A 15,079-nucleotide genomic window follows, 5' to 3' on the forward strand; every position below is an offset into this window, starting at 1 on the left:
GAACACGAGCCTGGTCACCGTCTCAGTTGCCACGGTATTGTCCATCCTCGTCCTTGCCATTGGAGGAAAGGGACTGGGGGGTAAAGACGTGCTGGCAGCAACGGCGGCTTACGCTGCGGTGTTGGTTGTTTTCGTTGGTACAAGCATGGCTCCAGCTTCTGGAGGCGCGGGAGAGTCTTGAATACGGGACAGGAACAGGCACTGAAGACTTGATGACCTGATTTTTTGTACTTTACCAGAATTATGACCTATGATCCAGAACACGATATTCGAGAGGCATTTTATTTGAGTTCCCTCAACGTGTCACACCCTTTCCAGCAACCAACCCGGACCGCCGGTGATTTCTCAACTCTGCCCTTTCCACGCAACAACTTGCTCCCATCCTCCTCCTTGTCATTCCTTGACCATTCCCAATAAAGATTACTGCAATCCACCTCCTACTCAGCCTTCTTATACACCCCATGCTGCAACGCCTCAGGATTATGCTGCACATGATGTCCGTGCTGATCCGTAAACAGCACCTGTCACAGACAAATCATCAGCCTTATTCCATTTATCCACCTCTGTATACCGGCTCAACATACCTTAGGAGGGTGCTTCACGCCTTCCTTCTCCGCCTCCTTCTCCGTCGTCACAACCTTCTCCACCTCCCCCTCATGTCTGCCGCCTCGCGAGCGGGCAAAAACATGGTCTCCTTCGTGAATCGGTTCGCCGTTCTTGTCTTTGAGGGTCGGCATCTTGAATTGGCTTTTGTACAGAGACGAGGTTCGATGAAAATGTCACACTTCAGATTAGAACGGGCTTTTCTGGATGGTGGTTGAGGTTGTTCTGTTTGTAGATTCGCAAAATATTTGGAGAGGGAGATGGTGACGTCACAAATGCTTTCATGGGCGCTGCTTTTTGTGACGTGGGTTGTTTTCATGACACACGATAAACTCTCCAATCGGGGGCCTCCTGATTAAGTTCTATCTACACTAGATACGTTAAATTGTCGGCTGTAATCGTCTGTCAGACGGTAACCAACAGAATCCTATTTTATTCTATGTCAAGTTTTGCTTATGTTTAAAGTTAAGAAAGCCCTGCATGACGATTAAATCATCCCGATGGGCAACCGTCACTGGGTCTTTGGCCACCATCTTGAGCAAGAAGTCCCCGTGAACGCGCCAGAAAGGAGGAAGATAAAGGTGGCTTGCGTACGACTTGACTTCAGGGATGTCTTCAAGTTCAGCGAGCATATCCAACCGCTGCGAGTGAGAAAGATCACGGTGGAGCGTATAAGTCCGATGGTATCCTTGATTCCTCCGAGAGATGAAGCCCGTGAGACGGCATCAGCATGTCCGTCGGGTCTGGTCAAGATTTGCGAGACAGCCAGGGTGGTTCTTCTGTTGAAAATGACATGTATTTCGCGAGGGGTGAAAACGGGGCCCTGGAGTTTGACTGGTAACCGAGTGGCTCTGCACCGGCTTGAAGCATCCATGATGATTAGAAGACGTGTGGCCGAGTTCCACTCAATCTGCTGAATAGCTGCCGAGTGCACTTTCAGTTCCGTAACTTGTTTCCCAGTCTTGATCTCATGTACAGGAACCGTGCAATCTTCCCGGCCGCAAAAAACCGACTTGTCCTCACCGACAGGTGTGATCACAGTGATGGCATTGCCTTCGTCAAAATAGCGATGCATCAGCTGACTCGGCAGGGCAGCAGGCTCGGGGTCTTCAGGGTCGGTAGAGTTGTCGTCAGTCATATTCTTTCTGACCAGGACAGCAGCAGGTTCCTGGATGGCATTGATCTTGCACCCTCAGGAGGTCGGTTTCCGGATGTTGCAACGTCGAGAGCCCGGGCAGTCGCCTCATTTGTGCACTTCTTCGGAGATTATCTGTGGCTGAGGTTCGTCAGGCAATGATGAGCAGAATGAAGCGGGCTCCTAACAGTCTTTGTCAACTAGCTCGATGGTGGTCTTGAAGCTATCACGGCGTATTATGTAACAAGAGTCCGAGTTGCTCGTAAATTTGCAGAGATGTCGGTGATCAGCTGGGGGATGTTCAGCTCTCTCGTTCGGTAGCCCTGCACATCCGGTTAGCCCTTCTGTCCATGGTCAGCTCATAGTAATGAACAAGTTCCGTACCAATCACAGCAGATGTTTTATCCACAATCATTACACCAGCTGTTGGTGTCCCTTCAAAAAATGACCACAGTTGGATATCTTTGGATACGTGACGGAGACTATCGTTGATATCCTGTTCTCACAAGTTAGACACGTAACCGCAGGTAACCGGTAGCAAAGACATAACGCGAGGCATCTTAAGGTGACAGTGTCCGAGTCTGGAAGCAGCTCCTTGACATATGCTTCGGCGCCTGTTGGAATAGATAGGACGAGATAGGACATGAGGTAGACAGCCGAATTTGAGCCTCTATGGGGGGGTGCCCAAGAAGTACATTGTATCGATGCGAGCAGCGATGTTCTTGTACAGTCATGGCGCGCTTTACGAACCTGAAGCAGCAAAATGAATGGGAGGAGTCGTGGGAGGTCTGGTGGACCAAACACACCAAGTTCATACTGGAGCGGGAAGAGATGAGTCGTGGACCCTACAGCGAAGAGGAGGCCAAGCTCAAGGAGGATTTTCTCTCCAAAGTCCTCCCCCGTTACCTGCGCCCGCTGGAAAGCGGTGGTCGATCCATTGACCCAGCACTTTGCCATACCGATCTGTGGCCTGGTAACGTCAAATATCGACTCGACAACGAATCGCCCCTGGTATTTGACGCCAATGCTCTGTGGGCGCACAGCGAGCTTGAACTCGGCCTTTTCTGCAACTCTAGATACCCGCTGGGTAAGGCCTTCTTCAAGGAAAATTAGAAGAAGGTGCCTATATCGGAGCCCGAGGAAGACTTCGACAGTTGCAACATCATGTACATGATTCGACATCACGTGTGTTTTGCAAGCGTTTATCCCAACGAAGCCAAACTCCGAGATATGTAAGCTAGAACCTGTGACTTGTTGTTTGCCAAGACAAAGCCACTGACTGCCATACACTCTTTTAGTTTTCCGGGCAACATGAAGATGCTTGTAGATAGAGTGAACGCAGAGGAGAAGGAGAGGAAAGTTGCTCAAGACGGCAAGAAGAGCTTCGAGGTAAAGATTGAAAGTGTCACGGATGATCTCAAGGTCCTAGCTACTTAGCACCGTATCAAGACGGGCCACAAAACGAATCAGACGTACTGAGGATCGCAGAACCAGACCCAGTTAATACGAGGTTAAAATGGCCAAGCTTTTTATCCAAGGTACGTACGTATCATTTGGAACAAGAAACAATCTCGAACACTTCCTAACGATGTCAAGCGAAGACCAGATGTTATCATTGGGAACTCACTTTGCCTCGATTACACATTGCGGGAGGCGGTCAGTGTTTTATGTGTCTCTTCCATCGGGCAAATCCAATGGCATGAGCTCCGGCCTCTCCCCGATCGGTTCAGATATTTGGATTCCGCATATAACATGCATGTCCAACACGCCCCCGCTGTTGATAGTCACACAACTTCTCGGCGTACTTTTTCTTGTCAACAATCCACAGAGACTTCCACTTTTCAGCATCAGTTACCTAAAACCGAATGAGGCCAAAAGATGAAGATATTCTTGTCCTGGGAGTTCAACACCCAAAGAAGGAATACTTTCCGACCCTGAGAAGAACGCGGAAGTAACTGAGGAGGCTACTCCAATGGCCACCGAGGCCCCTTACTATGTTTTCACCAAAGGCTAAAAGTTATGGATCAGCATGTCCGCATCATTCTCAGCCATGTTCTCAACAATGAGCAGCTACATCTACTATCCCGCATTGGTGCCCGTCGCCCACGATCTTGGAGTGTCCGTTGCGTTAGTCAACCTGAGCGTGACGACGTATCTCATCGTGGCGGCGATCGCCCCCGCATTCATGGGAGATATGGCAGATCAGACTGGACGACGACCCGTGTTCATGGTTTTGTTCGTCCTAATGATCTCTGCCAACGCGGGGGATTGCCCTCCAAACATCATACGCCGCTCTCCTGGTACTTCGTGTGCTCCAGAGTGCTGGTGCATCAGGTAGGTTCTTACAACCATGTTCATGGCTCTGGCTTGGCCAAGATACTGACAGACAACAGCACTGGTAGCAATTACATACGGAGTTATCGCCGATATCATAGAATTTAAAGACAGGGGCGGCTTTGTCGGCGTCTTTCTCAACCGGCATGTTTTCATCCTCCCACCAACACCCCCCACCTACCCCCTGTTAACATCCACTACTCAACAGGCAAATTCCTCGATTGGAACTACCGCCACACCATCTCGAAATTCCAACCCACCACCAACGAAACCGACCTCTTCCCCCTCGAAAAAAACCCGCCTCCGCGGTATCTACCGCTTCATCCTCATCAGCTCCCTCGACACCCTAGGCTACGGCCTAGCACTCATGACAAACGCCGTAACCAGGCCCCACCCTTACCCCCTTACCCCCATCCCTTCCTTACCCACCTAGGTGCTGACACCAAAATAAACAAACCCAGCACATCTCCGGCATGATCCTCATGCACAGGGATAACGACAGCAAGCACTTTCGCACAGTTCGTACAATTCCACCCTTTACCCCCTACCCCCCACCCCATCCTGACTAACTTTACCATGTTCCCGAGATGACAATCACCCTCCTGACAGACATGAACGTTGAGAAGTCAGCCACGGCTCAAGGGGCATGCAGTATCGTCAGGTGTCTCGGTGCCGGCGCCGGCATCGCCGTCATGCAACCGTTGGCTGACGCTGTGGGATTGGGGTGGTGCTTCGCAATCTAGGCAATCTTGATGGCAACCGAGGCACCTCTCGTGTGGCTTTGCAATCTCGTGGGCCATCGTGGGGCAATAACAAGACTGTTCAACACACATCAGGGTCACAAAGTACAGTTTTGCCGAATAGACACCATCACTTTCATCACAAACAACCTATCACACAAACGCCACACATGCTAAACAGTCCCAGTTCCAAAGAGCAGGAAGTCTATTGATCGCTTCGGGAGACTTCAATCGCTGCTCAACAACCTGATCTTGCAACGCTTATACAATATCTGACAAGTTATACACGCACCTAACACTTGGAGGCCGTTGTACATTTCCACATCTTTTCTTTCTCGTCCTTTTAGTCATGCCACATCGAAATCTGTTCTCCCATCACTCGCCACCCCTGCTCCCACGTCTGCTACCAGATCTCTGTGACCACATGGTTGGGTGCATCTGCAATCCAGCAATCTCCGGATTCCACTTGGTGGGATTGGTGTGGCGCGTAATTAGCATACGCACAGCAGCGTAGGCGATCAACAAACAGCCAAATGCCATAGGGATGAGCCAGTAGAGGGGCAGCAAGTTGCGGGTGGTGCCAAAGACAATTTCAACACCGGGCGTGTAGATGATAAAGGCAGCGAGCGCAGCGCCGGCAAGAATGCAGTAAAAGGTGACCCGGTTGGCGAACATGTATCGACCAAAGGGCAGAGTATAACGAGTCTTGCATGCAAAAAGGTTGAACATCTGCATCGTCATGATAGCCCAGTAGTACATCGACTGTGCTTCGGCCAGGATGTCGTACTGGGTCTGGCCATCGATTCCCTTGTACGGCGCCGCATCCTTGGTCCAGTAGTTTGTTGGAGCTCCAGCGCCCTTTTGCATGAGATATGCATCACGCATAGAGATACCGCGCATGTGAAGAACGAAGAAGAACGAAAACATGGCGCCAACGGCCTCGATGATTCCAATCTCGAGATAAGCCCAGGACAACAGAGGCCCGTCGACCAAGACTTCGGCGTCGCCACCCTCAAATTTGTCGGCCCAGTACTGTTTGGTGAAGATGTGACCGGTATTGTGAAGTAGAGTCTTGAACTTGCTGCGGTTTTCGGGAGGCAGTATGACCACATTGGCCTCCTGGTCCCATCGACCCCCGGTGCGACGAATCTGGCGGCGGCGAAATCTCTCGGCGGACTCTGGGGTGACAGGTTTCCGAGGTGGTAGCTTCATCAAACCCTCGCTGGTCTCGGGGGGATCCTGGTGATCAAAAAGTCAGCGGCTGCAAAATGTGGTAGAGAAAGTTGTTGACCTACCCAGGCGAATGATAGCGCCGCAATAAGCTCAAACCCCAGGTCAATGACAAGGATCAGAATCGCGGTAAGGGGAAGCGGAATCGGAACAATGACGTAGAGCAAGTTGGGAATGACCTCCGGCATGGAATGGCTGATGGTGTACTTGATGGACTTCTTCAAATTGATAAAGATCAGTCGGCCCTCCTGAATACCACGTACAGTGCTGGCAAAGTTGTCATCAAGAAGAATCATGGAAGCTGCTTCCTTTGAAACATCGGAACCGGACTTGTTCATCGCAATGCCCAGGTCAGCCTTCTTCAGAGCGGGTGAATCATTCACACCGTCGCCAGTGACACCAACGATGTGGCCCATCTCTTGAGCCCGGCGAACAATCTCCAGTTTGTGCTTGGGGCTGGTGCGTGCGAAAATGATTTCGTCCTTCCAGAAGATGTCGTTCCACTGTTGGTCTGAGAGTCCGTCGATCTGCTCGCCGTGGATAATAACAGCATTGTACTCGTGTTCTTGGACTTGTTCGATCAGTCGCTCGGTTCGCTTAGCAACCCTCTCCCGGGTCTCGCCGAGCATGAGGTTGATCTTCCGCGCAATTGCTTCCGCAGTGAGGGGATGGTCTCCGGTAACCATGATGACCTTGACGCCGGCAGCCCGGCAACTGCCAATCGCTTCGCGGACTCCGTGCTTGGGGGGATCTTGGAGAGACGCCAAACCGACAAACACAAAGTCCCCAAGAGGGTAGCTCTTGGCTTTCTTGTCAAAGGCAAAGTCCTCGGGATATTGGTCGCCAGGAAGCTCGAGCATTGCAAATCCCAAGACGCGGTGGCCACGAGAAGCCATGTCTTCGTAGATATCATCGTAGGCCCCTTTGTGGTCGTCAGTCAGAAGAGAATTGCTGCCATCACCTCGGACAAGAAGGCGATTGCAAAGACGCCAAACCCGCTCAGGCGCTCCCTTGATGTACAGAGTCAATGCACCATTGCTGTGAGCCTTCTTGTGGATGCTCATGTGCCACTTTGTCTCTGAACTGAAGGGGATTTCGAAAACTTTTGGGTACTTCTCGGCCAAGTTGTCAAACCCCAGAAGTTGGTCACTGGCATATCGTATCAGTCCGGACTCTGTGGCGTCACCTAGAATTTCCCTCTGATAGATCGGCACATCTGTTCTGTCAAACTTTGCTCGGGTGCACAGGGATGATATGTGAAGAATCTCCAGAATTCCAGGCGAATCAGGGGTGGCAATTCGACGGTCGACCAGAGCACCCCGCGCCGCTTCGTACATTGCGCCGCAAGTCCAAATATTGGCGACCGTCATTTGGTTTCGGGTAAGCGTGCCAGTCTTGTCGGTGGCCAACAAGGTAATGGCTCCGAGCGTTTCGACTCCTTGGAGATCCTTGACGAGAACATTCTGACTGGCCATGCGCTTGGCAGCAATGGTCAAGAGGATGGTGACGGTGGCTGGCAGACCCTCGGGTACCCACGCAACGAACACCCCAATGGCAAAGTTCAAAGCTAGAGAGACATTGTTGTTGTTCACCGGGAAGGAGACTCCGAAGAAGATCAGGGCGGTAAAGATGGCAATTGTGGCGATGATCTTGACGAAATTTCCAATCTCAACGGTCAGAGGGGAGGTGACCTTTGCTTCGCCGGCCGTGAGGCTAGCGATTTGCCCCAGCACAGTGTTGTCTCCAGTCCGAATGACGATGCCGAATGCTTCGCCCGAGACGCAAAGAGTGCTGTTGAACATCAAGTTGTGTGCTTCCAACGGATTTTTCATGTCATTGTCCGTCGTCCGATCCTGCGGCTCGGACTCACCTGTAAGGGATGAATTGTCGACTTTGCAATCCGAGGCCGAGAAGACCAGAATATCGGCTGGCGTCTTGTCGCCCATCCGAACGAAAACCACATCGCCCGGGACCAGTGCAGATGCATCGAGCTGGGAGAGCTTTCCGTCGCGCAGACACATGCACTTGGCCGGGATCATGTTGAGGAACGAATCGAGTAGAGCCTGAGACTTGCTTTGTTGGTAGAACTCGATGAAAGCATTGATGTTGGCAACTATGATGAGGATCGCCCCCAAATAAGTCTGCATAGGGGCTTAGCAAGTGTGCAGAGAAAGAAGACAGTTGGATGAAAAGGCACCGGGGTAACATACATTGGGGAAGTTGGCTTTGAAGTCGATGGCGAGCAAGATGTACTCCAACACGCCGGCCAGGATCAACAGAAGATTGAAGAGACTGGTCAAGTAGTCAAGATATTTGAGAAACGGATGACGCTTCTTAGGAGGTGTCAAGACATTTTGGCCGTGCTCTTGAAGAAGAGTAGCAGCCTGTTGGCTGGTCAGGCCAAAGCTTTCGGACGGCTTGTCGAGATTGATGATTGTTCTGTACTGAGTGGCGACATCTTGGGGTGACATGAGATGTTCAACAACATTGACCTTTCTCTCTTTCTCCTGCTGGCGCTCTCGGCGGGCTTTCTCTTCTCCGGTGATGACCTGGGGAATGGAGGGTTTGTGAGGGATGCTGACACGAGGACCAGGCGAGCGGACCGGCCTCTCGGTGGAGGTGAACTGGATCCTCTGGTTCGGGGGACCAGCCATCATGCAATCAGTTTCGGGTGATGTGACTGATGATGCGGTGATGTATGAACCTGCTGTGGAAGAGAGAAACAGAGGCAGTCAAAAATTTACACAACGTGAAAATTTTCACAATTGTCTTGACGGAAGTCGCGTACACAAGGGAGGTAGGTATGATGTAGGGTCCAGAGTCGCGACTTCCAAATCATGCTACCTAGAAACACCAGACCGCAAGAGGCTCCCTCCTGCACCTGGCAAGCTTCTTTACTCAAGAGAGAACCTTTACGGAGCCCCCTATTTATCCAAGTAACCCCCCCCCCCCCTCCCCCCACCTGCCCTTTAAAGATAGTTACCAGGCCTTTAAAGATGGTTAAAAGGATTTAAAAATAATTAAAAAGCGTTTAAAGATGGTTCGAAGGCTTTAAATATAAATAAAAGGCCTTTAAAGATAGTTTAAAGGCTTGTTAATAGGTATGGAGGGAAGGGGGGGGGGAGGGTGTGGGGGAGGGTGCTGGTAAGATAAATAGGGGGCTTCGTACAGGTTCTCTCTCACTCAATGGAACAAGAGGTAGACCAGACTCATCCCGTGCACCTGCCATCTTCGCCTTCTCAAGCCTTTGACCCAGAACAATGCTCCACAATCAGGCACCATGGACCACCTCATGGTTTCCCTCCTTATTGATCCATACGTTGCCCAAAATGTGGTCAGAACAACGCTTAGACACATGATGGGAACCAAGGCAATGAATCCCCACAGGATTCCCGTCTTGGGGTCAGCATGATTGATCCCGCTTCTGTTGTTGAACACAGTCGACATGATGGTCAAGGCAATCGTACCTCCAAAAGGAACAGCAAACGTGACAATGCAGGTGATGGCAGCTGTCATGTGTGGAAAATATGCCAGTCCATGCAAACAATCCGGGGTTTGTGTTTGTGCCCACCGAAGCCGGCAAGTGCCATTATGCCGTAGACGACGCTGGTTTTCTCGGTCCAACACGCATAAGGCAGAACGGAAATTGCAACTGCTGAAGTGACCGTTCCCAGCAAAAGCGCAGGCAAGGTTTGGCGAGGCCAGACATTGATCCAGAACATGGCCATGTACACGCCAGCTGCAACTGCTTCTTAGCATAACCCCACTGGGATGGTTAAAGATTGCAACTCACCTCCCATCCCAAGCAGGAAATACAGCAAAGCCAACCCAGCACCACTCGAATCATGCCCCATGACCTCGACAAAGTAAATGTCCATGAAGTACATCACCGAGTACATCGCCGCCCCCACCGTCGAGTTGATGAACAACAGCAACCCGATATCCTTCCGCACCAGCAACCCCCAAGCCATCATCGCTTTCTGCCTCGGAAACACCCTGACCATTTTCCTCCCTGGCACCATCGCCCACTGATATCCCACCCACCCAACCGTCAACACCCCTCCAGCCACCAACAGCACAACCACCGCAACAGACCCCCATGCATACTCCCCTCCCGCCCACGTAAGTCCCAAAATCAACAGCCCCATCCCCGAAAGAAACAACACCTGCCCCCCATAATCTATCGTGCCCATCCTCCTCCCCAACTTGACCAACCTCGTCGCCTCGTCGTCACCACCGTCTCCATCCCCCACCCTCACAGCACCAACTAATTCCCCCCTCAAAACCCACCAAACAACCCCCATCCCCACCGCTCCAACCGGTACTTTAGCCCCAAAGCACCACCTCCGCCGCTCCCACCCCCTGCACCCCTCTTCCGAATAACATCACTCCCCATCCCGCAGAGGAGGCCAAAGGGGAAGCGGCGCATATTGCCGAGCCGACCGTCAGGATGAGAATGGAAAGCTGAAGGGAGGGATACCGGCCGAAAATGTCGACGAGCTGGGCCCAGAGGGGGAGGAAGGAAGCGAAGGTGAGGTTGAAGAAGGTGGTGAGCCAGTTTAGTTGGGATTTTTGGTCTGGCATCAGGGTCAGGTGTTGTCATGGAGATGGGGATGGTCGGGGGGCGGGGGGTTGGAGGGACAAACCAAAGTCTGAAACTATGGAGGGCAACGCAGAGGCGATGATTGTCGTGTCGAGGGCTTGGAGGCTGTAAGGGAGGAGGAGGCCGAGGGTGAGCTTGAGGCGGTGTTCACGGCGGAGGGACTTGGCTGCTTTGAGCTGGGCGTGGTCTGCTTCCTCTGTCTGATCAGCGGCCACCATGCTAATGGGGTTCGTTGAGGAGGTGGAGGAAACATGGCTGGATGAACTCCGCTGAGGGGGGGGTTGTCCACGATGCTAGCGGTATTTCTTCTTGGCGTATCGAACTACTAGATACGTTTCTCGGGTCGAAGAATCTTTCGAGGTTTGAGTTGGCGACAAGGAAGGTTTGTGAAGAAGGAGGCCCTATGGTCACGACGGCTCTTCAAGGTAAGCGGCAGGTTGGTCATCACAGTAGAATGGGAGACCTCGCATCTTAGATACATGTCCTTCACGCACGTCTGAGAACCTAAAACCCTGCTCTACTATAACTATAAACATCAGAGGCCTAAGCATGACATAATGTTCGACCTTGATATCCCAGGGAAAGGCGCAATACCTGTTTGGGAAACATCGAGACCGTTGATTGGCCAATACAATGAGACCTATGGGTCTTTCCTTGGAAGCATGGCTCGGGTTCGTCGGTTTGTTCGGGTTTGGTGCCAAGGCCTACAGTCAGCTCGGCTGAGCCCAACTGGTTGACCATGATGACTGCTTGGGGCTGGTTGGTAAGGCAAAGATCTTCACAGTATCTCATATCCGGCAAAGTCATGGACTTGGCAACAAATTGTTCAGTATTGGAGCTTGTCAAGTCTTGTCTGTAAACTCCAGACTACTATCAACGCCTAGCTCCATGCAAAATGTCTATCGAATGACGAAAAGGAGACAACCGATACGGAGCAGAGAATCTTGATGCCCATGTCTCACCGGCATATACTTCATAAACCCCCCTTCTTCCCTCCCAAACCATACTGCAACGCCAAATTCTCAACGCACGAGACCCTTGTTATTTCTTAACCCGAGATAAAAACGCAAAGCCAACTTTTTGAACCCGACCATCCACCAGAACCTACCCCCAATCACTGTTGCGGCTGTTCCGTCTCCTCATCACCCGTCACAGCACAAACAGCATCGTGCACCACCTCGGCGCCGTTGTTGGCCACTTCGGCAACACCCTCAGCGGCGCTCTTAATCGCCCGTCTGGTGGTCTGCTCAGCCTGTTGCTCCTCAAAAGTTGGAATCCTAGTCAACTCCGTCACGAAGCTCTGGCCCCACCAAGCGCTAGTGTACTTGAACACATATCGCTCCAGCTTGCGGTAGTTAGCCTCGCGCTGTTCGGGGCTCATGGTGACGGCGTCGTGGATGGCGTTGGCCAGTTCTTCCGTGTTCCAGGGATTGACGATCAGACTTCCATTAAGACTCTGAGCCGCTCCAGTAAACTCGGACAGGATCATGACTCCGTGACGCTCTCTCTGTGTGGCGATGTATTCGTATGACACCAGGTTCATGCCGTCGCGGGTGGAGCTGACCAGGCAGACATCGCTGACAGCGTAGAGTGCCGTGAGCTCATCAAACGAGACGGATTGGTGGAGGAAGTGGATGGGCATGAACTCAATCGTGCCAAACCTCCCGTTGATGCGGCCCACAAGCTCATTAACGACGGCTCGCAAGTTCTGGTATTCCTCCACATCTTGACGACTTGGCACCGCCACCTGCACCAGAACAATCTTGCCAATCCACTCGGGATGTTCGGTGAGGAACACCTCCAACGCGTGGAGTTTTTGGGGGACACCCTTGATGTAGTCAAGGCGATCCACACCCACGATGAGTTTGACGCCCTCGAACTTGCGTTTCAAGGCGGCGATACGCGCTTGAACACTCGGCTTCTTCAAGCCTTCAACAAACTTCTCGGGGTCGATGCCGATTGGGAAAGCGCCGACGGTAACGAACCTGCCATTCCAGTCAACCCCGTTAGGTGTTGTTGGAGTAGACCTGAATGTGTTAGCATGATGGCTTCATGAGAAAGCGGTGGAAAGCACTCACAATATCCTCGAGCAACTGCTCAGGAAATGTCTGGCATAATCGTAGGTGTGGAAGCCGATCAAGTCGCATTCCAAGATCCCGAGTAACAGTTGCTCTCTGACCGGGAGAATGCGATAGATCTCACTGCTGGGGAATGGCGTGTGCAAGAAGAAGCCTATCTTGACATTCTTCTTGGAGTTTCCAATCTCCTCGCGCAACATTTGCGGAAGCAGCATGAGATGGTAGTCGTGGACCCAGACCAGATCGCCATCTTGTACGTCCTTGACCACCTCCTTGGCAAATAATCTGTTGACATCGCGGTAGGCAGCCCAAGCAGCCTCGTCGAATGTGATCTCACCGGGGTGGTAATGGAAGAGTGGCCACAAGATCGAGTCTGGAGAAAGAAGTAGGGGTTAGCCAGTGATGCTTGGAGAAAAGCCGCGACGCTCGAGGGGCTACTCACTCGCAAAACCGTTGTAGTGACGGTCAGCCAGCTCATCGTCGACGAACACGGGGTAAGCGTTGTATTTTTCTTTGAGCTGTTCTCTCATGGGACCGATTTCCGCCTCGGGCACCTCCAGGCCGGGCCACCCATACCACTGGAAGCTGGTGGCCTTGGACAAGCCGCTGAGACCAGTGACAAGACCACCTGAGGACATGGAGAAGCTGTATTGGCCATCGTCTGTTCGCTTGATGGTGATGGGAAGGCGATTCGAGATTAAGAGGAGGCGACCGGACGAGCCGTTTTCGTCAACGAGGCCGGGCATTGCGGGTAGTGAGCTTGGGGGTTGACAGCGCGGATTGCGAGGAACAAATGGTGAGGGGAGCGCCTGCGATGCAGCGCTCTGGGGTATGCTACGAGGGGAGGTCCTGCCTGCGCGACAGTGTCTTGAAGGATTTGTATTAGGTTGGGAGTCGGTTCCTGAAGAGAGGTGATGATAAAAGCAACGGCTATCTTTTTGTTGCTAAGTTCTGGAATGTTTGACAGCGGCCAGCTGTGGATCGACTGTGCCTCTGGTGACGTTGTCGACTGGTGCACCTGCAAATGAAAGCTTGGAAACCGTTCGAGCTGCTCTTCAATGCGGGGCAGGCGCAGTGCAGCGAGAGAGACAGCCAAGGGCGGGGTAACAACTTGGAATTAGTTCAGGTCGGGTTGTCAAACAGCTCCGGGATGGGCGATGAGCTTTCCTTTATGTATATGAAAATAGATAGCTATGTGCATGTGAAGGCTCTGAGCGGGATATATTAGTGTAATGAGGATGCTGACTGCTATTGCGAAGAACCTGTCATCTTTCTCGATTCTCACAGCTTTCGAAGCCGTCGACGTAATTTTTTGGGCGGGATCAAGGATGCCGAGTGCGGGACAGATGGCTGGCACCCCTGCCCGCATCAGCTTCAGCTAAAACGCCAGAAACGCCACGATAAAATCCCGGCAAGTCTCCACACTGTCCCATCACCATGTCACCGTTATCAAGAGCATCACTTGTTGAGAGGAAGGCACAATTCCCTATATTTGTCTCTGGATCCTGATATCTTGGCCAGGCTGCGACGCTGAAATCGCCATTTTGCACCTTCCAACCGGCCACAACCACGACAGGGATTCATCAAATGGCGCACCATACGACGATGCACCGTGGTGGCCATGCAGAGCGCACCGAGCCGAAATCTCTTGTTTGAGATGTTTTTTTTTTCTCTTTGCTCTCGCCTGCCCAGATCGTGATTTCGGACCTTCTTTCCAGCCGTGGCCCGCTTGGCTCACACTTTAATGCTGAACCACTGTTCAGAAACTGGAGGCCTGACAGCAAGACGACAGGACAGGACTCTGGAGGAATGTTCTTTGCTATTCTTCAGTCTGCACGTTCCTTCAGCAGGACCCGCTCCTGTCGTCAGCCTGGCTCAACGGCGCGCGGGCCACATGCTCCTGGGCAACAAGACAGCTCAGGACACCGGCGACTGAACACCAAGAGCTGCACGACCTGAGATGTCACCTTTTTTTTGAACCTCGACTTTAGCCGTCCAAGGTCGGTCGGCTGGACTGCGGAGCAATTCCAGGCCAATCAAACGGCCACAACCCCCCCCCATGTCGCCTGCTGCCCGATTCTTTGTCAATCGACCGGACCGAGACGCCCAGCAGCCTTGTTGGACCCACATCCGAAGCCACGATCGAAACGGAGTGCTGCGATCTGGAACGGTAGCTTCGGCTTGGCATCATCCTCGATTATACAATTACATGGACGGCGACATGCCCGAGAGGGCTACCAAGTTTGCATTGATACTGCACTGTGATGCAGGCTACGGGCATTCTCTCAACAGCAAACAGCAAGTTGAAACAGACCACTGACAGTTCGGATGGTTTTAAAGCCATCAATCATGTGGA

The 15,079-nt window shown here is 52.2% G+C and overlaps 5 protein-coding genes across 5 annotated transcripts; 2 read left to right on the forward strand and 3 right to left on the reverse strand.

The window, feature by feature from the left end:
* Nucleotides 1–203: 203 nt before the first annotated feature.
* On the reverse strand, nt 204–902 carry QC762_500780 (uncharacterized protein). The gene is made up of 2 exons (XM_062890507.1): nt 585–902; nt 204–521 (listed from the first exon to the last, which is right to left on the reverse strand). Exons 1-2 carry the CDS (start codon nt 735–737, stop codon nt 438–440), a joined length of 237 nt encoding a protein of 78 aa, XP_062741693.1. The 5' UTR covers nt 738–902; the 3' UTR covers nt 204–437.
* Nucleotides 903–2,470: 1,568 nt separating this feature from the next.
* Nucleotides 2,471–3,175, forward strand: QC762_500770 (uncharacterized protein; the record flags this gene model as incomplete). Its single annotated transcript, XM_062890506.1, has 2 exons — nt 2,471–2,825; nt 3,066–3,175. The coding sequence occupies 2 exons, from the start codon at nt 2,471–2,473 to the stop codon at nt 3,173–3,175; spliced, it is 465 nt and encodes a 154-aa protein (XP_062741694.1).
* A 592-nt stretch (nt 3,176–3,767) lies between these two features.
* Nucleotides 3,768–4,687, forward strand: QC762_500760 (uncharacterized protein; the record flags this gene model as incomplete). Its single annotated transcript, XM_062890505.1, has 4 exons — nt 3,768–4,038; nt 4,132–4,451; nt 4,534–4,590; nt 4,682–4,687. 4 exons carry the CDS (start codon nt 3,768–3,770, stop codon nt 4,685–4,687), a joined length of 654 nt encoding a protein of 217 aa, XP_062741695.1.
* A 295-nt stretch (nt 4,688–4,982) lies between these two features.
* On the reverse strand, nt 4,983–8,784 carry QC762_500750 (uncharacterized protein). The gene is made up of 3 exons (XM_062890504.1): nt 8,253–8,784; nt 6,108–8,183; nt 4,983–6,051 (listed from the first exon to the last, which is right to left on the reverse strand). The coding sequence occupies exons 1-3, from the start codon at nt 8,697–8,699 to the stop codon at nt 5,188–5,190; spliced, it is 3,387 nt and encodes a 1,128-aa protein (XP_062741696.1). The 5' UTR covers nt 8,700–8,784; the 3' UTR covers nt 4,983–5,187.
* Nucleotides 8,785–11,410: 2,626 nt separating this feature from the next.
* TPS1 (Trehalose-6-P synthase/phosphatase complex synthase subunit) lies at nt 11,411–14,821 on the reverse strand. Its single transcript, XM_062890503.1, has 3 exons — nt 13,166–14,821; nt 12,724–13,096; nt 11,411–12,672 (listed from the first exon to the last, which is right to left on the reverse strand). The coding sequence occupies exons 1-3, from the start codon at nt 13,467–13,469 to the stop codon at nt 11,760–11,762; spliced, it is 1,590 nt and encodes a 529-aa protein (XP_062741697.1). The 5' UTR covers nt 13,470–14,821; the 3' UTR covers nt 11,411–11,759.
* Nucleotides 14,822–15,079: the final 258 nt, after the last annotated feature.

Source organism: Podospora pseudocomata, chromosome 5 (assembly GCF_035222375.1).
Source record: "Podospora pseudocomata strain CBS 415.72m chromosome 5, whole genome shotgun sequence".
NCBI classification, from domain to species: domain Eukaryota; kingdom Fungi; phylum Ascomycota; class Sordariomycetes; order Sordariales; family Podosporaceae; genus Podospora; species Podospora pseudocomata.